The 24,226-nt window shown below is 41.9% G+C and overlaps 3 protein-coding genes across 6 annotated transcripts in view; 2 read left to right on the forward strand and 1 right to left on the reverse strand.

Annotated features, from left to right (window-relative positions):
• Positions 1 to 1,285: 1,285 nt before the first annotated feature.
• On the forward strand, positions 1,286 to 10,667 carry xk (X-linked Kx blood group (McLeod syndrome)). Its single transcript, XM_084954515.1, has 3 exons — positions 1,286 to 1,790; positions 6,026 to 6,288; positions 8,598 to 10,667. The coding sequence occupies exons 1-3, from the start codon at positions 1,546 to 1,548 to the stop codon at positions 9,524 to 9,526; spliced, it is 1,437 nt and encodes a 478-aa protein (XP_084810641.1). The 5' UTR covers positions 1,286 to 1,545; the 3' UTR covers positions 9,527 to 10,667.
• Positions 10,668 to 11,764: 1,097 nt separating this feature from the next.
• Positions 11,765 to 16,026, reverse strand: dynlt3 (dynein light chain Tctex-type 3). Of its 2 annotated transcripts, none has more exons than XM_084954516.1 (5): positions 15,887 to 16,026; positions 14,380 to 14,421; positions 14,161 to 14,284; positions 13,977 to 14,054; positions 11,765 to 12,710 (listed from the first exon to the last, which is right to left on the reverse strand). In XM_084954516.1, exons 1-5 carry the CDS (start codon positions 15,911 to 15,913, stop codon positions 12,634 to 12,636), a joined length of 348 nt encoding a protein of 115 aa, XP_084810642.1. In that variant the 5' UTR covers positions 15,914 to 16,026; the 3' UTR covers positions 11,765 to 12,633. The 2 variants fall into 2 exon arrangements, with proteins under 2 accessions (XP_084810642.1, XP_084810643.1); XM_084954517.1 differs by lacking the exon at positions 11,765 to 12,710 and adding an exon at positions 12,717 to 13,509.
• Positions 16,027 to 19,142: 3,116 nt separating this feature from the next.
• Positions 19,143 to 24,226, forward strand: part of sytl5 (synaptotagmin-like 5) — a 47,402-nt gene continuing 42,318 nt past the window's right edge. For all 3 annotated transcript variants that reach the window (XM_084954511.1, XM_084954514.1, XM_084954512.1), the window contains exon 1: positions 19,143 to 19,333. The gene's annotated coding sequence lies outside the window, so the exon portion shown is untranslated. The remainder of the gene's footprint in view (positions 19,334 to 24,226) is intronic.

Raw genomic sequence — 24,226 nt, forward strand, 5'->3', positions numbered from 1 at the left:
TGGAGGTGAGAGGCTCTTAATGTCGTCTACAACAAAGTCTCAATAAAATGTCTGAACCTTTCTCATCAGCATTAACCTCCAGCACTACAGGCTATTTAGAGGTGACTATTTGGTCCAGCTGCGGCCCACACATGTAGTGGGCCACAGCTGTTACGGGACACATTTGGAGTTGATTCAGGGTGAGCTCAGCTGCCTCAGTGCAAGCACATTTTAACCTTACATGGGCCAGATGTCAAGTCACACCTGTTCCTGCCAGGACTTTAACTGAGCTGTAAGTGCCAAAAACAACATAGGTCTCATCTTGGTCATATCCCACATACATGTACACTCTCTGGCCACTTTATTAGGTACACCTTGCTAATATTGGACCCTATTTTGACTTCAGATCCAACAAGATGTTGAAAACAGTCCTCAGAGATTATGGTCCATATTGACATTATAATATCGCACACTTTCTGCAGATTTGTCAGCTGCACATCCATGATGAGAGTCTCGCATTACAACACATGCCAAAGGACTGTGGAGGCCATTTGAGTGCAGTGAACTGTCCCGTTCAAGAATCTAGTGTGAGATCATTTAAACTGTGCAACATGGTGCGCTATACTGCTGTAAGCAGCCATCAGAAGATTGATTCACTGAAACTGTCATGGTCCGTGGGAGTGTCTGGGGATTTTCCAGCCTGAGTTAGCGTGCTTCCTGTGTCCGCCCTCAGGGGCGGAGGTGGTGTCCCACCTGTGTCGTTTCCACGACTAATCAGCAGGTTCTTTAGGTCAGCGCAGTCTGAATGAAACCCTTTCAAAAAATTTGGACCAGCTTGCTGGTGACAGGAGACACCGAGGATGTGTACAGTGTCAGGTTTATTTAAAGCTGACTTATGTGTTCCTTATTTTTTCTCATATACAGTTACAGTAGTGTGTGTGCTCGTACAGTTTCAAATGTTTTTAGCCTGTCACAACTTCACTGCAGCAGAGGAACATTTGTTATGATTTGGGGGCGTCAAAGCAGCTTTGGGACTGTGTTACGTAGAGACAGTTTCCTGTGTCATGTTTGAATTGTAAGCTTTTCCTTCCTTGCAGACTAGTCATAGCTCATGGTTGTTGTTTTTTGTTTGTTTTTTGTTTAATTTTACGTGACATTAGTATTTGGGCTTTCTGGCTCCATGATGGATAGATTAGTAGGCCTGTGAAATTGTCCAAAAAATGAATAAGCTGGTCAGCGAATTGCAATTGAAACTCTTAGCCTTATGGCCCTGCAGATGTTTGCACCACCATTATAACATCAGTCTTCGGGGCGTTATCGTCTCGTTGACTGGCGCTTCAGTGCGCACTGGAGAGCGCAGCGCTTCTTGCGCCCCCAGCAGTCTCTCCCCGGGACAACACTTGGCTGTGAACCTGTCCCGTCTGCCTCATATATCGCAGACAAGCTGCTGCTCCTGCGGCGGCGTTCCTCCAACACTCCAACCGACGACTCGGTGGTTTCGTTATGGACGTGCAGACTCTGAGCGAAGCAGCGCGCCGCATTCCCCAAATGGCGGAGTGAGTGAGGATGCGATTCCCCAGTTCCATCTTTGTGTCGGTGTCTCTGTTCACGGCCGAGACCACGGCAGCGCTGTACCTCAGCTCCACGTACCGCTCCGCCGGAGACCAGATCTGGCAGGGGCTCACGCTTCTCTTCACGCTCGTACCGTCCGTGCTCGTGCAGCTCACCCTCACCTTCATCCACCGGGACCTGAGCAGAGACAGACCGCTCATTCTGCTGTTGCACATCTTGCAGCTCGGTCCCATCGTCAGGTCAGTGCTGACATGTTTACCTCCGTTTGTCAAACAGGAGCTTGGATCCCATTGTATCCACAGTGTCCACTGTGTTCTGCCGAGGTCTCTTACCTCCCACAGGTGTCGTGCCCACGGATGTTTTTTTTCCTCTTAAAAACATGCAAGGCCTGCCAGCGCATAAGCTGCTTACAGATGGTGTGATGAATGCATTGCGCACATGCTGTTGTTTTCATTTTCTCTCGTCTTTTGTCTGGTTGGCTCCATACATACTGGCGCATGATGTGCTGTATGTCCGTGTTGTTCAGCTCGGAAGCAAAAGGCTGATCAATGTTGCCACTGTTGATCGATATATGTTACATATATACACCGACACAGCTGGCAGGCTGCTGAGCCAAAGCACTTACAGTGCAATAAGGTCTTCTACCAGTTTGATCACCTTCAGCCATGAACGTTCGGGCAAAGCTGATTTATGACTGTTCTGACTGAAAGGACATTAAATCATCGTTATGAAGCCTAACTGGAGTCGCTCCACACTCACGGAGAAACCTTTAAATCATAATAGGCCCGGTCTTCCTCTTTGTATAAGCTCCGGTCTGGGTGGACCATCTGCCTTCAACTGTAAGAGCCTGAGCCCAATCCTGTACATAGAAAGCATCCCTGCTGTACACACAGAGATGAAACTGCTATCAAACATACAAACAGCAGGAAATCTGACTCTGGTAAACTCATTAAAACCCACTCATGGTTTGCAGTTGGTTGATTATTTCATTTCCAGATGGACAGAAGAGTGATTTACAGACTATGTGTGTGATTCAGTGATGAAAATGTGAAGACTTGCTCTTGTCTTAGTTCAAAGTTGGTTATGTTATGGGTTGGTACATTTCTCCTCTTTTTCCTATGTTTGATAAACCAGAAATTTTGGATTAGTCATTTGGGAACTGATCAGCAGTTTCATCACAAACGCAAATCATTTTAGTAGTTGCCCAAATGGAAGTAAACAATAGAACCCAGCGACTGATCTGCAGTGGTAAAGATTAAGCATTAAAGGTGTTTCCATTATTAAAATCGAAATTGACTTTTATTTTTGTTACTTAAACCTAGAAAGGCTTCAGAGGGAAATCCTGTCTTTCATTTGACCTAAAGGTCAGACTCATGCCATGAATGATGATGACGACTGTGGAAGTGCAACTCCACATGCTCATAGTACCACATCTGTTTTTATCACTCACTCTTTAACTCCTTTTTGAGCTAAAATGCACAACTGGTTTCTCAACTGTGAAAATGTATCATGTTGGACAAAACAAGCTGATTTAACAAGTTTTTTTTTTTTTAAGATCGGTTATTTGAGCAGTTGATTAAACTCATGGGTGTTTTTCTGATCTTCCCCATTCAATTCAAGCTTTTGCTATTTTCTAAAATTAATAGACCATATTAATAACAACTGTGACAGGCAATCCTGACAATCTAAACAACCAGTATTTGCAGCCACACATATGGTAATTATGCCTCCTCATGATTCAGCTCGTGAATAGAGTCGTACTGAGCAGCACAGCCTCCCTACCCTCCCGACTGCATTCAAATGATTACTGTTCAGACCTCTACATCCTTCCTCGGTGAAGACCAGATCTAAGAATAGCACATGTCACTGCTGGCTCCTTATCTCTGACAGCAAACCGGGGAATCTCTCTCTCTCTCTGCTGCAGACAGCACAGCAGCACTTCCTCCTCTTGACTTCCCAAAACAACACCTCTGATATTTTGATGTGTGTCACCATCAGAGAAAGTATTCAAATCTCTCACAAGTCTGCATTGGATGTAATCATTTCTTCTGTTGTCGCCCTAAAGAGAAGTGCTCTTTAATCTATTTAACACTAAAGTGTTGCTGAAGAGTAGTTTGTCAAAATAACAGAAGTCTACTTCCGCCTTTTCTGCAACTCGAAATAATTTAAAGCTCACGTACAACTTAAACAAGTGCAAAAGCTTCAAAAAATTGCATAGATGTGGGATTTTTAAATGGCCGTATGCAAAATTATTAAACAAATTATCCTTAAGATGTATTTAAACCTCCAATAACATTTTTTTTTAAAATACTCGTGACTCTGCAGTAATGTTACAGGTCAAAAATCTAAATGTTGCTAGATGAATGGGAACAGAGGCCTCATAGGCTAAAGGGACAAATACGCAGAGCTGATCTGGGAGTGAAATGACCTTTTAACTCTTGAAAGCTTATTTGGAGAAATCTTGTTTTTTTCTTTTGTGAAGTGAGCAGTTTCTGTGGTATTTCAGGCCTGCTTGTAGAGCAAAATGACTGGATGTGCATGAGAAGTTGGTGAGGGTGGTCTCTGCCTGTGCAGCTAGCCCTGAAAAACCCCCGGAAACTATTCTAATGGTCATCAAACCATGTCTTTATAAAGTGACGTGTCCCAACCTGTCATCAGGGATATAAAAATAGTGATTATAACTGCTATATTTCGTAGCAAGAAATGTGAAATAACCAAGTGAACTGGGTCACTTGTAATATGAATCCAAAGCAGATGTTTTCCTCGCGAGCTGGTGGAGACCAAAGACTGTGGTAAAAGAGAGCAAATGCTGATTTCAAATACACACGAGTGACTGAAACATATGACTATCATTCTGCCAGCAGTTCATCATATGACCTGGAGTGTTGTAAACAGCTGTTTACATGATCCTGTTACATAAGTTCATGAGTTTTGTCAGCTAAAGGATCCTGTTCTACGACGTCTTTAAGCTGTTCTACAGGATTCAGATCTGGTAGCTTGACAGACATTTTACTAAACTCATCATGATGTTCATAATGAATCCAGGTTGCTTTTGCTCTGTGACATGCTGGGAGCAGCCATAAAAACATGCTGAACTCTAAAGGGCTGCACATGTCCAGTAATAACACTAAAATAGGCTGTGGCATTGAAACAATTGCTAATTTATATTAATGAGCCCAAAGTGTGCCAAGATGACAAGATGACACCACCCCCTCCCCCAACAGAAAAGCCACAGCTTTTTGTATTCAGCTGACATCTTCAGCTTCAGTCTCAGGATCGGACTCATTTTTCACTGCAAGATGCTGTTCTGCTCAGCAGTTAAGAGTGGTTATCTAAGTCACCGTAACCTTTTTCTTATCTCCATCCAGCCCGACCGTTTTGGCATCACCGTCTGCAGCACCCCTGCTGACACGATGGGTTTTTTTTGGTTGTTTTTTACTCAGACGTCTCTGAGTAAACTCTAGAGACATCTGCGGTGAAAATCCCAGGAGAGCTGCAGTTTTAAAAATAGTGAAATCGAGCCATCTGGCGCTATGATCACATTTTTTCACAATTCTGTTGTTTAATGAAAACATCTGCAGGATTTTGCATCACCAATAGTCGAATAGTTACATGGGATTACAGGTGTTCAGGTATTCCCGACAACATGCTTTGCTCTGCAGAGACAGAGCGTGAGACTGCTATTCACCCTTGAATGACGTCGGTTTTTTTTACTAACTCAGTGACACGTTCACTAAGCACGTCTGTTCAGTGTAAGTCATGCTGATAAACGGTGTGTCCCCGAGCACTCCTGTGGCTAAATCCTTGCGACTTGCTGTTTACCGGCTGTGCACCAGCGCTGCTTGACAAGGACAACGCTGCCTCAACCTTTGGCGCTTTGCCCGCTCTATGCACCTCAGTGTTTTTAGAGTCGCACTTGCCAATACATGACTCTGTCCTGTCATAGAGGCCTCATTTGACACAGATAATGGATAGCCAAATGAGGCTCATATGAAAATTAGCCCTGGCTCTTTGGGCTTCTGTAGCTGCTCATAATTTTGAGCAACAAGCATTGAATTAATACACAGAATAAGCTATATGTATTCTTCAGCTATACTTATTATAAACAGTAATAAACTTTATGTTACATCAAATTTAAGCTCTGAATAATAGCATTTTTCCTGTAAAGTACAACCTCACATAAACTCACAAGACTACATAATCAGCAAGCAGAGAAATGGACTAAATCGGCCTTAGAAGGAAAATGAGTCCTTTCCTTAAAGAGCTGTTATGGCCATTAAAAGATAAGCACAGTTCATTTGCCTTATGCTGGTCAGTGTTTCTAAATTAAATAAAGAGATCTACCTTTACAACACTGTGCTGAATTATTAGATTAGAGGGTTGTTAATGAGACAGTACAATATATCCAACTTTCATCAGGTGGATGAAATCCGATGCACACGCTCATCTCCTCTCCTCTCCTCTCCTGTTTCAGGTGTCTGGAGGCCTTCTGCATCTACGGCAGCGTGGGCCGCGTGGAGGAGCCTTATGTCAGCATCACGAGAAAGAAACAGATGCCCCGCAGGGGTCAGGCAGAGGAGGTGGAGCGGCAGGTTGGGCAGGCAGAAGGGAAACTGTTTACGCACCGAGCGGCCTTTGCCCGCACTTCTGTCATTCAGGCCTTCCTGGGATCAGCCCCCCAGCTCACGCTGCAGCTCTACATCTGCGTCCTGCAACAAGGGGTGTCCATCGGAAGAGGTGAGGGGAGCACGTATGACGTAAGCGTGTGTTTGTGTGGGACCGGACAGTTTTATGGATCGTCCACCCATCCGGCTCTGCTAAGAGTCCGTCACAGGTCCTCTACAATGTGGGCTGATCAGCTAAGTGCGATATTGGAAATGAAAGAATGGATGTTTTCATGAGTCAAAGTGGTGTTATGTAACCGCCTCTCTGATACTAAAGATGGAAAATGGTGATTCTGTTTGCCAACGGGGAGCCAGGCTGTGTGTGTTTCTGTGTATGTGGAGTGGGGGGTGAGCAGGTCTATTCCTGAGTATTCCTGGGAGAAATCGAGTAAAGGGTTCAAACAGTCAAACTAGGACATCTGGTCTTTGAATTGGGTCAAAATAAAAGATTTTATAAATATCTCAGTCTTATTTTGTGTCATAGCCCGAACGTGAAAATCTTAAATTACATATTTTAAATCTGTCTTAAAATAATGGTCCCATATTGCTATAGTCATTTATACTCATACCGCCAATTTAAGATCCCATCTTTATTTTCTTGCGAGTGTAAATTGTTCACTTACATGGAAAGCACAAACAGCTTTTTGTTTTGTTTTTTAAAATCTTTCTGAAATCGATCTGTGAACACATGAAGAAACAACCGTCTAACTTCACTCATAATTTGTATATAAACCAACTAAAGTAACTGAAGTGTTGTTACGACCCCCTCTGCTAGGCGACAGGAGGGGAGAAACATACACAAGCCCTCTCACGAAATCTGAGTAAATAAGGGGTTTTATTACAAACATTAAACGGAAAACCGATGGGGCTGTTCAACAGACCACCGAGGAAACAATTAATACACAACGAAAAGAACAGGCAAGAGTAAAAGCTAAGGGTTAACTAAGGCAAGCCAGCATCACAAAACTCTAATGAAACTAAGTTCAGCTGTATACCAGGTTTAAACAAAGAGCAACACAGCAAACAGGTTTAACAAACAAGCTTCACATGCAAAGCAGACGAGGAGGCCACTGCATGTTCACTTCAGAGCAGCAGTTCACCATAGTGTGAAGGATCTTCAGCCTTTTATACTCCCCGGTGCAGACAATCAGCCAGTCAATTGGTCATGGAGTGGTCATGGGATCTCCAGGCAGCCAATCGTCCGCGAGGTCTGGCACACTGTGATCTGCATAAGCACAAAAGGGTAGTCTCACTCTCTCCAAGGCCCAGGGCCGTAACAAGTGTTAAATGGGATTTTAATGGCTCAGCATGTGTAAAATATTTTATGAAAGAAAACTAGTTTGTATAAAATTATGTTGCATGTAATTAAACTGTGATATGTCGTTCTTCTTTTAACCTTTTTGGGTTTATAAATAGAGAAATAACCTAAAACTTTAGGCCTGTATGTATTTAGAGGCCTATCTCTGCTTTGTGCCTTGTTACTTTAATACTGTGTACCTAGAGGAGAAAGCTTTAACTTAGGCTCTGACTCACCTTCAGTCTGCTTTTGATTTGTTTCAATTAGCAATCTCTAATCACAGATTAGTTTCACGTGCAGAAAATGCCAAGTTAATGGTATCATCCACTTCTCTCTGTGATTCAGTCTATCCTGTAATAAACTAAAAATGTCAGCCTTATTACTGTTCTCGAATATTACAGAAAACAGTAATTTTGACAGCAGAAATTTAAACTCATACCAAGCTTCTTTTATATGCACAGGACGTCTGTTTTCTTCCAGCTGTGAAATGACTCTGCAGTGGCCTGTCATATCTGTCCTTGAGTGAGACATTCTGTCAGTGCTCCAGCGTCACTGCAGTGATAACACTGTGTGACAGCTTTCATAGTCATCAGTGGATATTTTCTTGTTTTCATTCTCTGTAAACCCTGGAGACAGTTGTTAGAAAATCCCAGTAGATCAGCAGTTTCTGAAAAACGTAGACCAACCGAACGCAAACATCCTTCTTCTCCATTCTGATGCTTAGTTTAACTTCAGCAGGTTGCTTTGATCGTGTACGAATGCCTAAATTGAGTTGCTGCATGCGACTGGTTGATTAGATATTTATCTTAATTACCAGTTAAGCAGATGTACCTTACAAAGTAGATGGTGAGTTTAAAGCTCTATTATCATATTTTTTCTCTCAGAAATCTGGTAACGCAGTACTTCATGTACACACTCACCTTGGTAGAAGAGTTTTTCAGGAACGAAGCAGTGTTTACATGGAATGAGCTGCAAAGTATCCTAAACTGGAGACGTGCTTTCACTGATTTATAGGCAGATTTGTTTGTTTTATTTTTTCCAACTTTTTTTAAAAAAAAATGACTCTGTCTCTATCTGCATGTCAGGCACACTGATGGTGATCTCCCTCCTGTCCATTGTGTATGGAGCCCTGCGCTGCAACATATTGGCCATCAAGATCAAATATGATGACTATGAAGTGGACGTCCGGCCTATGGCTTATGTTTGCATATTCCTGTGGCGAAGCTTTGAGATCGCCACTCGTGTTGTGGTTTTGGTCCTGTTCAGTTCGGTGCTCCAGCTTTGGATCCTGCCCGTGGTTCTGCTGAACTTCCTCGTTTTCTTCCTCTACCCCTGGATCCTGTTCTGGCAGAGCCACTCCCCTTTCCCTGAGAATATAGAAAAAACTCTGACCAGAGTGGGAACCACCATCGTGCTTTGCATGCTCACGTTCCTCTACGCCGGCATCAACATGTTCTGCTGGTCTGCCGTGCAGGTGAAACTCAGTGACCCAGACCTCATCAACAAGTCCCAGAACTGGTATTGCATGGCCGTGTACTACATGTTGCGTTTTGTGGAAAATGCCTCGCTGCTCTTGCTCTGGTACATCTATAAAACAGACATCTACAAGTTCATCTGTGCCCCGCTGCTGGTGCTGCAGCTGCTGGTAGCCTACGCCATCGCCATCTTTTTCATGCTGGTCTTCTACCAATTCTGCCACCCATGTCGGAGGCTCTTCTCCTCCAGCATGACCCAGGGCCTTTGGGATTGCTCCTCACTTCTCTGCCTGATGTGCAGCTCTGGCTCTCCACAGAACCGGCCCATGGTGAAGGAGGCCCCGACCCCATCTGCGCCAAAAGAGCCAGCCACACAGCGGCCCCACGACACAGCCAGCGACAGCACAGACGACATGCCTAACGACACGACGTATGACATGCTCAATGACACCACCTTCGACACGCCGAACGAAATGGACAGCAACATAGGAGATGGAATAAATGGCGACATTAGACACGGTGTACCCTGCACCGTTTAACGCATCAGAATTATTCTTACGTGCCATTAAGAGGACATTATCTAACCTTCTTTAACCTTTTTAAGTGCCACATGGATCCCTCTTTGATCTCATACATCCATTGCAATTCTACATGAAGCAAATGTGTCCTTAACGTGAGAGCTATCCTTGCTGTAAACGCGCAGCCTGTCTTATCAGACTACATGCCAACAATTCATCCTGCAGCCTTTAAAACCAAGAAAAAACCCACAGGCACCATCACCTCACTCTCTTCTTTAGGTTCGGAGACCGTGTCCACATATATGCTGCATTTACTGATCACAAGGAGCCAATGCATTTGAAGTGATTGTATTTAGTGTCTCTTTGGCATGGAGGCGTGCATGTGTGGAGCCTCAGACGAGGTGTAACTGGTTACTCTGCAGAGGAGGGGGAGAGCCGGCCCCGTGCTAGTTTTTTTGGCCGCAATTATGCTTTTGTACACCTTAATAAGAGCTTTAAGATTAATACGCGCTGCTTTCGTGACGTGCTCGTGTTTGATGATGAGATGTTAATCGCCACACGTTGTAAAAGAGCCTGTTCCATCGCCAGACATGTTACTGTAAAGCACGGACATTCCCAATGTCTTTTGCACGTTTACACAAAAAAAGAAAGGACTTTCGTGGTTTGGTTCATTTTTTGAGCAGCAGCAGCTGTAGTGATGTGCTTTGTTTGGATGTATTTGCATTTTCCTTTTCTTATTTTTGCCTATTATGTCTGTCAACTGTGTTTCTGTCTGTCTGTCTCTTTAGTTGGAAAATTTACACTGAGTGCACGCGAAACATTTACTGTATCTAACTGAAAAAGAGTCTGTGTTTTGAACTGTTAAAAGTATTTATTCTTATTTCAACCTTTAATGTACTAAGAAAGCAAGAGAAAGAGAGAGAATGTGATTGTGGTTGTTTTTGCACTAACTACTTTTTGCAACATGTCTGCAGAGAGATGATGACCTCGGGAATCACATGAATGCTTCTTATGTTTGTACAAATAAGAAAAGCACTGTTTAAGCAAAAAAAAAAAAAAATTAATATACACATCAAACATATAGAGACACAAAAGGAGGCACTGAAAATATGAAGTCGTTCTTTAAAAAAAAAAAAGAAATTAAATTTATATTTATATGTGACTATTGTCTTGCATTATTTTGATCTTGTCACGCAATATCAATCTGTGCTGACCTCTAGTGGTTGATCAGTGAAACTGCCTGTTTTAGCAAATCCCCGGTTGCAGATGACTAGTGAATTTTGCTCTATCCTGACTTACTGAAGTGACCTGGGAGGGATCTGTGTGGCTAGTGGGATGCTCTAAATGCAAATTAAAGGCACCCACTGTTTGCTTAATTATCTACTTTAGCAAAGGTGCATTGGCACACCCTTTATAAAAGACTTCTTTTCAGTGGGGTGGAGGTGGACACAGAGAAAATCAGGATATTTAATCAGAAATAAAAAATTAATTTGACGTAAATGTTGAGAATAACTTGTGTTTCAGTTAAAAAGTGTGTGGCAGCATTGTGCACCAGCTGAAGATGAGACAGGGAGGACTGGCTAACACCAACATACAAAGAATTACAGTAATCCCATGGTAAAGATGTGGATTATGGTTTTAAAATTAGATTTCAACAATGTTTTTTTTTTGTTTTTTTTAATCTTCACCAACTGTCTCACCTGAAAGAAGCTGGATTTCACCACTGCACTGATCTGACCATCCGGTCTAAAGTCGCTGTCCATCCTAAAACAAAAGTTTGTGACAGTAGGCTATCCATACTGTGCCATAGGGTAAGTCCCACCGGTGACATCAGAAACAAAAACAATCACCTCTTAAAATTTAAGACTTAGGCTTAAGATTTAGAGCCATCCAAGCTTTTAGTTTCTCAAGACACTCAATTCAAATTTGAATGAAGCAGCCATCCTTCCCAATAGCAGAGGCCCAAGTATTGAGCCCTGTGGAACCCCACATGACTAATATGAAAAGTTCTCTGAGCCAGGTACGCTCTGAATCACTCCAGAGCAGTGCCAGAAATGCATACACAATGCTCCAAGTGGCATACAAAAATATGCTACACTGAGTTGAAGGTAAGTTTAAGCAAATGTGGTGCTACGAACAGACCAGAAACTAGAGTGAAAAACCAAGTACGTTTTACTCCAACACTGGTTAAATCCATCCTCTCATCCAAAGGTGTTGGCCTTCAGCTTCTTTATCAGTGCTCACTAAAACACACTGGGGAACATCTTTAAAGACTTTATTGGACAAAATTCAACAAAAACAGTCTTGAACTCAACAGCAATACAGAAGATCTAAAAAAAAAAAAAAAAAAAAAAAAAAAAGGAAGAAAAAAAAATCCTGGTTACAGGGACTGACCATTAAATGCATCACAGGAAAAACACACTGTTGTTTTGTCTAAACATTTCAATAACTTATTAAAATATTAATATAGACTAGTAGAAATACAGTATACTGTAGTGATTACTTAAACAGAGCTTCTCTAACATACAAAGCTTCTTATAGTCGTAGTTCAGTTTTTATTAAGGGAACATAGTGAAGGAGACAAAGTTGCAAACATGCTAACATTTTCTAATTAGCAGCACAAAGCACAGTTGAGACTGAAGGAATGTCATCAATTAAAATTAAAAATTAAAATAGTTTTTCCTGAGGGATGAATATCAGTGCTAAATTTAATAAGAAACCATCCAATGAATGTTCAGATATTTCAGTCAAAAACACAAATGTAAACTTCCTGCTGCACACAAAGAGCAGTCATCTGTTTTTACACAATAGGAAAAAAAATACAGTCAACATGTGGTACTTCTGGGCCAAAGAAAACACCTGAGCATGTTTGAAAAGTACTTTTCAAACAGGTCTGTTTGCAGATCATGACTCCAGTCCAGACCAAACAACATTTTGTCACTGTCAGACCTGCACGTATTCACAGGCTGCCAACTCACAAACCAAAACTGTTGTTCCTGCCTGCAGGGAGAAATAGATACTTGTAGGTCAGTGTCTATCAGAGGGTATAATCAGAGGATGTTCAGTGTCATTCAAGCAAAGTTTGAGACATGACAGTGTTCGAAGATGGAGAGGTGGGCGCAGGGCTGTCACAGCGCCACAGCTACAGCAAACACACTGACCACACAGTACATGGTGCGGTTCTCCCACCTGACAGTACAGCTCCCTGAAAACCCACAGACAAGCAGAGGAAATTACTCCAAATCATACATGAAATACATGTTTTTATGATTCCATTCATAAACCAGTTTTGTGGGCAAGTTATTCAATATATCAAAAAAACTGACCAACAACCATGGCACCATGCATCAACATAAGGGAGGCAAATCTGGTCTGAGTGTTGGGGGGTGTTACAACCCACCTCTCGTAAATGAATTAACCCGGTTTAATCCAAAATGTAACATCAGTGTCATATCTAAAATGCAAACACGGATATTAACTATTATTATTGTTATTTCCACAATTATAGCTCCAAGTTGGCAGCACAGTGGTGTGGTGATTAGCACTGTTGCCTTATAGCAAGGAGGTCCTGGGTTTGAATTCACCCCTCTCTGGGGGCTCTCTGTGCCTGTGTGGGTTCTCCTTAGGTTCTCCAGCTTCTGTGTATGTTAGGTTAAATGGAGATTCTGCATTATAGCAAGAAAATGTGATTTATTCTAACATTTGAAAACAAAAAAACAGAAAGGAGGTTTCTGGCACAACTTCACCAACTTCTAAGCTACATAGAGAAAAGAATAAAAGATCAGTCTCTCCAGTCTATTTAAGCCTAGTCCTTGACTAAAAACTTCTTTCAATGGCAATCATAATCAAAGTTTTCTAAGATTAGGCTTAATCCATGTGTGGGAAACTGAGCCTTTAACTTATCCTCTTCTCCATGTACCTTGGATGTGGGTGAAGCAGTCCCAGAAACCTCTTCTCTTAGGAGCGCTCCCTGTCGACAGGGACGTTTCAGTTTTAATGAAAGTCTGAAAAAAATGAGAAGTCCAGCAACTCGTGACGAAGTCCAGAGTGTAGATCAAACAGTTAAGTTGTTCCATGTGCTGAAAATATTTTTGGAGTTTTAATTTCCTCCATGGGATTAATAATTACAAGAACGCGTTTAGGTTTCATTATGATTTCATCTGCTTGCAGGCAGGTCTATGCTGGTCCGGCCATCTACTTATATTTTTATTATGAGATCATTCCTCTATTTTATGCTGTGGGTGATTGAGTACCTCTGTATTTTGACTGTTGTGGTTATTTTTTGTTTGTTTTAAATCAGTGAAAAAAAAAAAAAAAAAATCACTAGATAAAACTGATTATTTTCTCCTCTTGGATGTGGAGGAGAAAAAGTGGCACATCACTCTAATGTGTTATCATTTGTGCCACTTCCAATTAAAAATATTGGATTTAAATGATTTTGAAATAATCTTTGTTTTTTTGAGTGTCTCACCATCAGTGGCTGTGTCCCAGTAGCAGGAGTTGGCTGTGTGGAGCCCAGCGCCGCTCTTCTGCATGATCGTACAGTTCACTGCGACAGATCAGACAACAAACACACGCTTACCTTCACACACAAACGCTACAAATAAGCTTGATGTCCTGGAAGCTCACGTTATCGAACACAGGGACTTGCTCACCTATGTATTTGAACGCCCGCCCTTGTTTCACCAGGTGAGTGAGTGAATGCTCCACTATACTGGCCGTCCACTGGTTGACTTTACTCTGGTTATAATCTGTTCCACCGATGACGCCTTCAACGCACTGAGATGAAATCAGTAAACAGGAAGTCATCCATCCATCTGATTGCATTTAAAATACTGTTTATTATGAATGTTTCCAAAGATTAGAGAACATACCTCTTTTACCGAGACACTGATCTCATCGGGATTAAAGACGACCTGCAGGATCAGTTTTAAAAGAAGCACAAGGAGGATCCGGGTTATTCCATGAATGTTCAATCACTGCCTCCACCTGAATCCCTCAACATCAACAGATTTTGTGTGCGGTCATTTTCGTATATTTAATCAAGTGACGCAAAATCTGATGTTCATGCTACAAAAATAGTCCTCATTACAGGTCCTTGAAGTACACAGGGCAGGCTGAAATTTGGCCCTTTTTAATTCATCATATTTTTCCCAGTACACGAGATTAAAAACGACAAGTGAGAATTTCAAACCAAAATCTGTTTTACAGGCAACTTTGACACCAATATCATAGGATACGTCATAGTTTCAACTGCAAAACTGCACAAATGAACTCCTATGACACAGAGGAACAGAGACGTGCATTTGTATCCTGGATGTTTTATTTGTTTTCTGCCAATTCACTGGCGAAAACTTCAAAAAGTACATTTTGATTAAACCTGGTGATGTCATAGGCGGCTGGTTTAAAAAGAAAAAGTTAAAGACCTCATTTTAATCTGAGTAAAAATAATCTGAACTGGAAAGCATCCTAAATAAATCACATAAAAATTCAAGTCCATGTTTCATTTGTTTTGTTTTGTTTTTAAACGCACGCTTCGGTAATTTTATATGCCGTGTATTTTCTCTAAAATAACGTGCCCATAAACGCACCACTAAACTCTCATTAAGGTCGACATTCTGCTTTGAAATTAAAGTTGCATTAATTACATTTTTGAATCAAATAAATCAAATCACAGTTAAACTAAGTATTACTAAATGAGTCAGCTTGCCCTCACCTCTGTAAGTGACTAATAACCATTTTATTTTATTTTTAATGACAGCAGGAAGTTCTTGTCCTACGGCGCTTTCTGTTTGTATAGCAGAGGATTTATTGCTTTGTATAATGGAGATTTGAGACCAAATCACAGAAGTGTCCAACTCCAGGCCTCAAAGACCAGTGTCCTGCAGGTTTTAGATATCAATGATTTATTCATTACCAGCCTCTGAAGAATTTCAAGACATGTTGAGGAGGAAATTTAGTCATTTAAATCAGCTGTGTTGGATCAAGGACAAATCTAACACCTGCAGGACACCTGGAGTTGGACACCCCTGAAGGCTTTTCTCATTTCTCCAATTTGTGCCTCCTCGTCTCTTATCCCTATCCCTGTGACCTGGAAAGCAATGTCAGTGCACCACAATGAAGGATGTTTGCATCAGGAGGATAGAGAAAGCTGTATTATTTGTTATTAATATTAATATGAGATGATTAACTGCATGATCACATTTTCCTTCATTGTATTCGAGGCTGGGTTAAATTAAAACAAATGTTATCGCCTTAAATAAACCAGATAACAGGACCACACCCCGCTAACAGGCTAAGCTAGCAGCTAGCTAATTTAGCTGTAAGTTTACTGCTGGCTGCGGACCTTTGGATGAACTTCGCTCTTAAAGAAAGCCGTACCTCCTCTCCAGAGTTATACTCCTCCATCGCTGCCGTCACAGATAACACTGCTGTCTGCCCTGTTTGTGGTCTCCGGTGTGTCGGCTGTTATTGTTCCTGTTCACTTCCTCTTGTTCGCAGATGACGAGCGAAGAGAAGAGCTTGACCCGCAGCCTGAAGCGGGACTCTGTTTTCTCTGTATCGCCTCGCTGTGGCTCAGTTCAGACATTACAAAAGCGTTTTAGCACAGAAGCGCCACACAGAAAGAAATATACTGAGAAACACAAGAGGAGAAAACATTTGTGAAACCTTTAGGATGACTAAGATTGATCAAATATGTTAGAAAAATTACTATACTTACTATATTACTATTCTTTTTTTGGGGGGGGATAAACATGGTCAGCAACAACACTCAGGTAAGCTGTGGTGTTTAAATGATGCTTCGGTCCAAAGGGCTGAAAATATCCCACACACCATTACACATTTCACTCTCTACTCACGTCCTCTGATGCAAACAAGCTGCCAAATGTTGCCCATAAATGAAGTGAAATGGATTTAAACAGCATTTATAAAGGATGACTGGCAGGAAGCCCTGGTCAAACCTATCTCTACATTTAATAGACTGAGAGAGACTCAGTATAAGATTTGTTATGGACTACATATCACTCCTGTTGTTTTGCACAAGACAAATCTCTCTCTCTCTCATCTGTGCATTAAGTGCCATTCCGATAGGGAGGAAGCATCAATTGATTTCCAAGTTCTGGACCATGATTTCCAAGGAACATAATGAGATATTTAAAATAAAGTTCAAAGTTTATTCGCCACATGCAGTGGCAGGTTGCCCTGCAGTGGAATGAACCCGCCCCCCGACCTTACACATACAACACAGACATCACATGGGGATACAAGTCAGAGAACGGTTGCATTACAGAAAAAAACACTGAAATGTACACTACAGCGGGAAAGGTACAAGAGGAAAAAAAGAGACCTCTACTCATGCTGGGCTACAGGAGGACAGCATGAGAACAGGAAACAAAAAAACTCTGCACAGAAAAGCACATAAATGTCCACAGCACAAACATTATAGAACACGTGACCAGCAACAGGGTTGGGTAGGGGATAAGGAGTTCACCCAGGCAACACAGCAGCCATCCTGCCACTGCGCCGACTCTCCAGCGCGGGCCCAGACCCGCCTCGTGTTCCCAGGAGGCAACAAGCATCGAAGGCGTTGGAAGGGGAGGGGGGATGTGTGAGTGCTTATCAGTGTAAGTGTATGTGTGTGCGTGTCCATAGTTCAGCTGAGACAGTGTCCTTCGCCCTATCAGGCTAAGTAAACAGTCTGCTAGCCAATCCAGGTGGCCTTGCATGGGATGGGAAGAATAGTCATCACACAGTCGTTATCAGGGAATTGTTGATCGGCTCCAGCCTTGGGCCTGAGCAGCTGGCGCCGTGGTGTCCATATGTTGAATATTGTTGATTTCTCCTTTATGTGAGCAGCTCCAAATTTCAAGCTGTTCTTAACACTCCGACACTGGTCTCTCGATCTCCCGTTGGAGAGCCGCGAGCCTCCCCATGATGGTATCAAACTTCTGTTCCGTGGTGTTGTCATTCATGTGATTCTGAGACCTCACGACTGCAGTGAGCCGTTCTGCGATGTGATCCAACTTCCGCTCAAGGGTGTCATTTTGAGCAGGCCTCTCTTTGATGTATCCCAACATACGCTCAATGTTGTTATTTTGAGTCTTCACGGCAGCCGTAAGCGTCTCCAAGGTGTTAACCATGCTGCATTCGTTGTGAGAGGTCGCGCCTCGTCCCATCGCATAAAGATAAAATGTTAAAATCCTGGTGTTTTCCTCTTAAGCCTCCCCCCCCCAACCACTGCACATTAAAGCCTTCTGGAGAAGTTCCTTGTAATTGCCAGAAAGTGTATTTTACACAGTTGGATCAAAGCTTCTGAGCCAAGTGTTGCCCTTTGTTACCGGGAATGAAAAGACTACACCTTTGTTTTGTGTGTGTGTGTGTTAAACTGTTTGGTGTTCACTGATAAAACTTAAGAACAAGTATTGGGGGAGAAACAAAGAAGATTGCACAAAAGCGAAATGAGCTAATTGATTAGAATAATTATTAGACTGATCATTTTTTATTTTTACAGATAGCATTTTGCTGTAGCCTACTTGTAAGACAATCATACTGCGTTATTTTCATTTGCTTAATGGTATGATGGCTAAGCATCCATCCATTATCTTCCTCTTATCTGACCTTGGGTCACTTTTTGCAGCAGGGTAAACAGGATGTTGTTGACGCCCTTCTTCAGCAACACTTTCCAGTTCCTCCTGCAGGATTCCGAGGGGTTCCAGTGCCAGATGAGATAAATGACCTTCCCAGTCGGTTCTAGATCTAACCCAGGGTTTCTTCCAGGTTGGGCAAATATCTGAAAAACCTCCAGAGGGAACCAGCTCAAGCAGCTCCTTCTGAGCCAAATGAGCAGCGACTCTACTCAGCGCCATCTCTAAGGCTGAGCCTAGCAATGAAGGCTGTGGGTAAAGGTGGGTGTCTGGGCAGGTTGACCCCCAGCTTCACAGACTGGCAAAAAGCATTTGTTAATTTTTTCAGATTTGTTGCAACATTTTTAATTTGATTAAATTATTATTCAGTCATATCTCTAACCCTTGAAATGATCCCAGTAGGTGTTCTTTTTTTTTTTAAACAAGTTACTATATTAAAGAGTTCACTTCCATTTTGCGGCTGATTGCTCAGTGTGTTGAACAAAAACAGACAAATACAGCTGCTTGGTGTGTGGATGGATGAGTCAGATTGTGTTTGACATTTTAAATGTAACCAGAAATCCTTTTTATTTCAGACTCCTGCACTGTTTACCAAAAGGTGTGCGGCACACAGACATAAACAAGTTGTGTGCCTTGTTAATATTCATTTGTGTGTTTTATCCAAAGATAATCAACCCTCCCAGTCCTTCGTGAGACTAGTAAATAAACAGTCACTCTACAGCAGGCATCTCCTGCGGCCATTACCGCAGAAATACAGACTCCCAGAGGATGCCAGCAGGGAAATCCATAATACATAATGTAGCAGTGACAAGGGGGAGTTTCCCTCAGCCTAGATCTGCACTGCAGTGTGCGCTTTATGAACCGACTTGCCCTTTAAAGTTTAATTTATACGGACAATCAGAAGAAAAACAATGAATGTCGCATTGTCAGAAAAGAGCCATTTCTCTGTCTCTCTTTCTCTCTGGCTCTCTCATTCACACACACACACACACACACACACACACACACACACACACCACGCCCCCTCCTGTCGGGAACACCCTGGCTGTGGATCTCTGCCTTCAGACGGTGCTGAGGCGCACCGACAGGCTCTCACACGGTTCATGATTCTCGGGCTGACTCCGCAGCCGGCCGTGCTCACCCCCCTCCGGACCCTCACCGCCGTGAAAGGCGGGCACACCAGGTAAGACACCGCCGCTCTGCAGGTCAGCCGGCAGCGCTCCGGGACGCTGAAACACCGGCGCGTTGCATACGGCACATATGGTCAGCAGGTGCAGCTTGTTCGCAGTTCCTGATGTTTTATTTGTGCCTTTTCCCTGTTTTGCGGGGACGAAAGAGGAGGGGAGGGGGTTCTCTCCGTCCACCATCACGACCACGACCTCAGAGGACTCAGCACACATCAGTGGGTCCAGACAGCCCCGCTTCTTACCTAAAGTTAGGCGCGTTTGGGCAGGTGCATTGCAGCAGAAAGCTGGTATTTCCCTTCTTGCCTCCGCTGATTTCGACGGTAGATTTACCTGTTCGTTAATTTAATAACCTGTTGAGAATGTGTTGCACTGCTGAACTTGTTCCAGCCGACCGAAGAGCTGTTAAAGATGATGTGAAACATAAATAAAGCGCAAACGATGCGTGTTTAGATCAAGTGATCTGAGCTGGGTTTGATGTGACAAGAAGTGACCGTGTAACAAGGCTGTTTCATCCTATTCTTCTTATAATAAACCGAGTTTTAGCCTAATTAGTGATGACCTTGTCCGCGGAGTCACCAGGATATCCCACCAGGTCTTTTCATGGGGGTTTCACCGTAAAGGTGACAGGCGCACAGCAGTGGCCTCGGGATGCTGCTGAATGTATGGAGGCTAGGCTGGTTGTGTGACACTCATTGTACTCTGGCTGCGCTGATAAAGAAACAGGCTGACCTCATTCTGTTGTTCAGAGGTGGGTTTTGCTTCAGATGAGCAGAGGTGCATGTGGGTGATCCAGAAATGAGAAGTTCTTCTTCCATTTGGTGGTTGAAATGTTGTCAGCTGCAGGATGTAAAAAACCTCTGCTCAGCTACCAACAGGAAAACATGATGTATGCAGGATTTATTTATTAATATTTTATGCTTGGTTGGCTTTCTATTCCATCAATTTGGGGCCTCAGCCATGGAGAATAAGTAATCATCGGTGACTCAAATGCATATTTGTGTGTTTTTGTTTCGGGATCAGAGATGGGCAGTAACGCGTTACTGTAATCCCATTACTTTTTTCAAGTAACGACGAAAGTAAGGGATTACTATTGCAAAAACGGTAATTAGATTACCGTTACTTTCCCGTAGGAACGCTGCGTTACTGCGTTACTAAAACCGTGATTTTTTTTGCGAGAATGTCTCATGACAGTGACGTAAGTGAGTGCGACGTTCTATCGAGTGCGAGAGAGTATGAGCGTGCAACGTTTAAAGCCTGGAAGTACTGAGCTTACTTTGAGTTTGATTCCATAAAAAGTGACAAAAACATTTGTGCGTGGGAAGAAAACTTCTTTTTACACCGAAAAATACCCTAAACAAGCTCCAAGTGCGCAACGACGTAATGGGAAATTCACAGAGAAACTCGCGGATTCTTCCACTGACCGCTGCGCCACACCTGCACCAGGGCACACCTCCGCCTACCTAACTCCTGCTTTACAGGTGAAAATAGAGCAACAGGACCGCTGAGTCTTTGATTTTATTTACTTTCTGCTGTGTTTTACTTGCATCTATTTGAAAGACTGAGTGCAAACACAAAAAATATTTTTATTTTATGTGCTGGAATGTGCAGAAAATAGGTTTAAATGTTAAACTAATTTCTTCAAGTCAGAGAATGGTGCATATAATTAAATTTTTACTTGATGCATAAAGTTAAAAGATTAAAACTGATAAAACAAGTTAAAAAAAAAGAGACTTTTCCATTTGATTACATTTTGTATGATGGATTATGCAGAAAAAGTAGAATTGGGCTGAAAGATCTATTGCTTTATCACCTATTCAGGTTGTAAATCGTGTTTTTAAAAAGTAACTAAGTAATTAATTACTTTTGAAAATAAGTAATCAGTAAAGTAACGGGATTACTTTTTGGGGGAAGTAATCAGTAATTAGTTACTGATTACTTTTTTCAAGTAACTTGACCAACACTGTTCGGGATACAAAATGACAGAAAATTGAGGAAAAAGTGGCAAAAAGGATGCTTTCTGATTGCCTTGTTTTGTCTGAATCAACAGTGTAATAGTGAGCTTTCACTCAAGAATAGTTCATTTTTGCATCAGTGATTTAGGCTCCAGAGTGAATTATTTGTTAGTAGATAGTATTTTTTTTTTTAAGTGCTAAATAATTTTTGATTTAGAGAGGATGAAGTTGAATACTTTTTGAAATATCCAAGCAACAAGAAATCACCTAATGGTATTTACACAACTGGTGAAAAAAAACCCTTTTAATTTCCTTCTCATGTAATCAAAATAACATTTTTTTCTTTCTTTTTTTTAACTTGTCACTTGTTTGAATTTGCAATATTTGATTAAAAAAAAACTAATATTTGAAGCACCGATTGAAATGGGGAGCAAGTTTACTCCTTAGGTCAGACATGTGGGCTGATCCATAATTAAATTGTATTTACTTTTCTTATTTGGCCTCAAGTGTTACATCTTAACAGCCAGTATAATGTGAAAATAGAAAAGGCCAATTCAACTTTCCCAAGTGGCTCTTAGACCTCAGACAGGGTTGGCTGCTGTCCAGAGTGGCTACTTAACACTGACAAAGTAGATTCAGACGAGAACTGGCAACGTTTTCATCTGTCAGCCCCGTCCACTGAGTAGATTTAAACAACACTGCTGAGCTAATGAGCTCATATATTGCATAATTTTTATTATGAACCCCTAAAAGCCTATGTGAAAGATCCAAAATGTACACTGCTGTTTCCTTCATAAACAACAAGCCATTGCAGTGTAAGAAAATATCCTGCCGTACTGTAATTTGTCATACTGACGTTTCCCTAAATTGGTTCATTCGGCTCCTCTAAGCAATAGGTGCGGTTATCAGCTGAGGCTGTTGTATCATAGTCTCAAGCAGGGTGCCTCGGTGATGATAACCGAACCTTCATGCAGCACACCCACTGTGGGGGTTGTGAGGGGAACAAATGGGCAAATAAAGAATGTAGGGATTCCCTGATTTCTTAACACAAAGGCAGGGGAGCTCATCCAGTAGTGCGGAAAGAATCCCTGGGGATTGCAGTCACACAGCATCAGAGGTCTCCGGGATCTGCCGGCACAGGATAGAGGAGCGTGTGCGTGCATTTGTATGTGTGCACATACATTTGCACGCACATGCATTCTTATGACAGACACTGCAGGCTGCAGCCGAATGTGCCAGACTGATACTTGTGTGCTGCAAATCCAAAACCTCTGCTTAAAGTTTGAGTCATGGTGTGGCTCTTTGTATCAGATTGACTTGAGACAAAACTATTATACCACAAATATGTCATACTTTCTACAAAGTCGTATTTCAAAAAGAAAACTAGACAGCTACCATCTTTCTGTAGCTATCTAGATTGCAGTATCTGACTAGCTCATGCTGCGCTTGTGGTTGATGCTCGCAGCGTTGTCGTGAGGTGTGAGATCTTGTTGTTGTTACAGATAAAGAAGGTGAAGCTTCTTTGGGAAGATGGTAAAATGTTGCTCAGTGCAGGATTTAAAGCCTCAATCTAAACTTGGTGTGGTCATAATCATTTCTACTTTTTTATATGAGAAAATATGTGAAGATATTTTCTGGAGTCTGAGAGCCAAAGTCCTCTGATTTCTTACGCTTCCTTCCATTCTTGTCTGCCTAACCGATTCAGGGTCCTGAGGGAGTGGAGGGAGGGTTTTTGGAGACTATCCCAGCTACCATAGTTTGAATCAAGGGGTACACCCTGTACAGGTTGTTAGCCTGTCGCAGAGCTAACACAGAGAGACCGACAACCATTCACACTCACATTCACACCAATGGGCAATTAAAAATCACACCTGACTTGCTGTATCCGTAAAATATTTAATTCATTCCCTTGGCTTTGTCCATAAACTGTATATAAAAGATGGCCATGGCTTCTGTCTTCAGAAAGTGTCTTAAACAAACATTCATGTTTATGTCTGTGGGTGAAAAACAACATGTGGTGATCTCTAGGCTGTATCGTCATATAGTCCCTTTCATGTGATCACCAGTAACTGATACGGTTGTCACTGGGGCAGGTAAGTGGAACGGGTTAATGTATACTAGTTAATGGAACTATATCCACCCACCATAATGCATACTGCACACCAGGGAGTTTATTTCCTCCATTTATCTCCTTCACAAAGCGACCAGCAGATGAGCCTTGTTTAGACAGCATCGAGCAATTGGATGTACCGTAATTAGTGACCTTAAGTGGATGGATATGAGCTCAGCAGTTAAAGCAATGTTAACCTTTGTGTGACTTTTGTTTTCCTTAAATTTTCCTCTTTAGGACTAAATTTATAGTAATGTGTTCAAGACTTTCTTTGTAAAATGGCTTCCTGTCGCTTCTCCCTCTTCACCCTGCCCTCCCTTTACAGCAACACGCACACAAAGCTCTAGTGAAACCAGAAGTTTAGGAGAGGACATAAAGTCAATGTCTCTTCAAATGGTCAGTTTTATTCACCTCTGTTTTAATATAATGGATTTAATTTAAGTGGAGTGGAGAACATGGATTTGGGAGATGGTGGCATGAAGCTTTAGGAAGGCAAAATAAACTTGATATGAGCCGAGTAATAACAATATGTCGTGCATTAATATTCTTCACCCTCACATGTCTGACTTAACAGTTATTTTTTAAATATTTGAATATTCTATTAACACAATGGGCCTAAAATCACACAAAAGACATAAAATCTGGCTAAATAAAGTCTATAGTTTTGTTTTTTGTAACAGCTTTTTACCATATTGAAACAGATATAAACAAACAGTGAACTGATTTCTTGCAGAAGGGTTAGTGATAGATTTTATTTTGATACATTCTTTTCTTTTTATTTTACCAGTTTGGAAATATCTCATACTTGCAGTCCCTAATATTTCAAG

Source organism: Perissodus microlepis, chromosome 16 (assembly GCF_051167445.1).
Source record: "Perissodus microlepis isolate ML-2025 ecotype Zambia chromosome 16, ASM5116744v1, whole genome shotgun sequence".
Classification (NCBI taxonomy): domain Eukaryota; kingdom Metazoa; phylum Chordata; class Actinopteri; order Cichliformes; family Cichlidae; genus Perissodus; species Perissodus microlepis.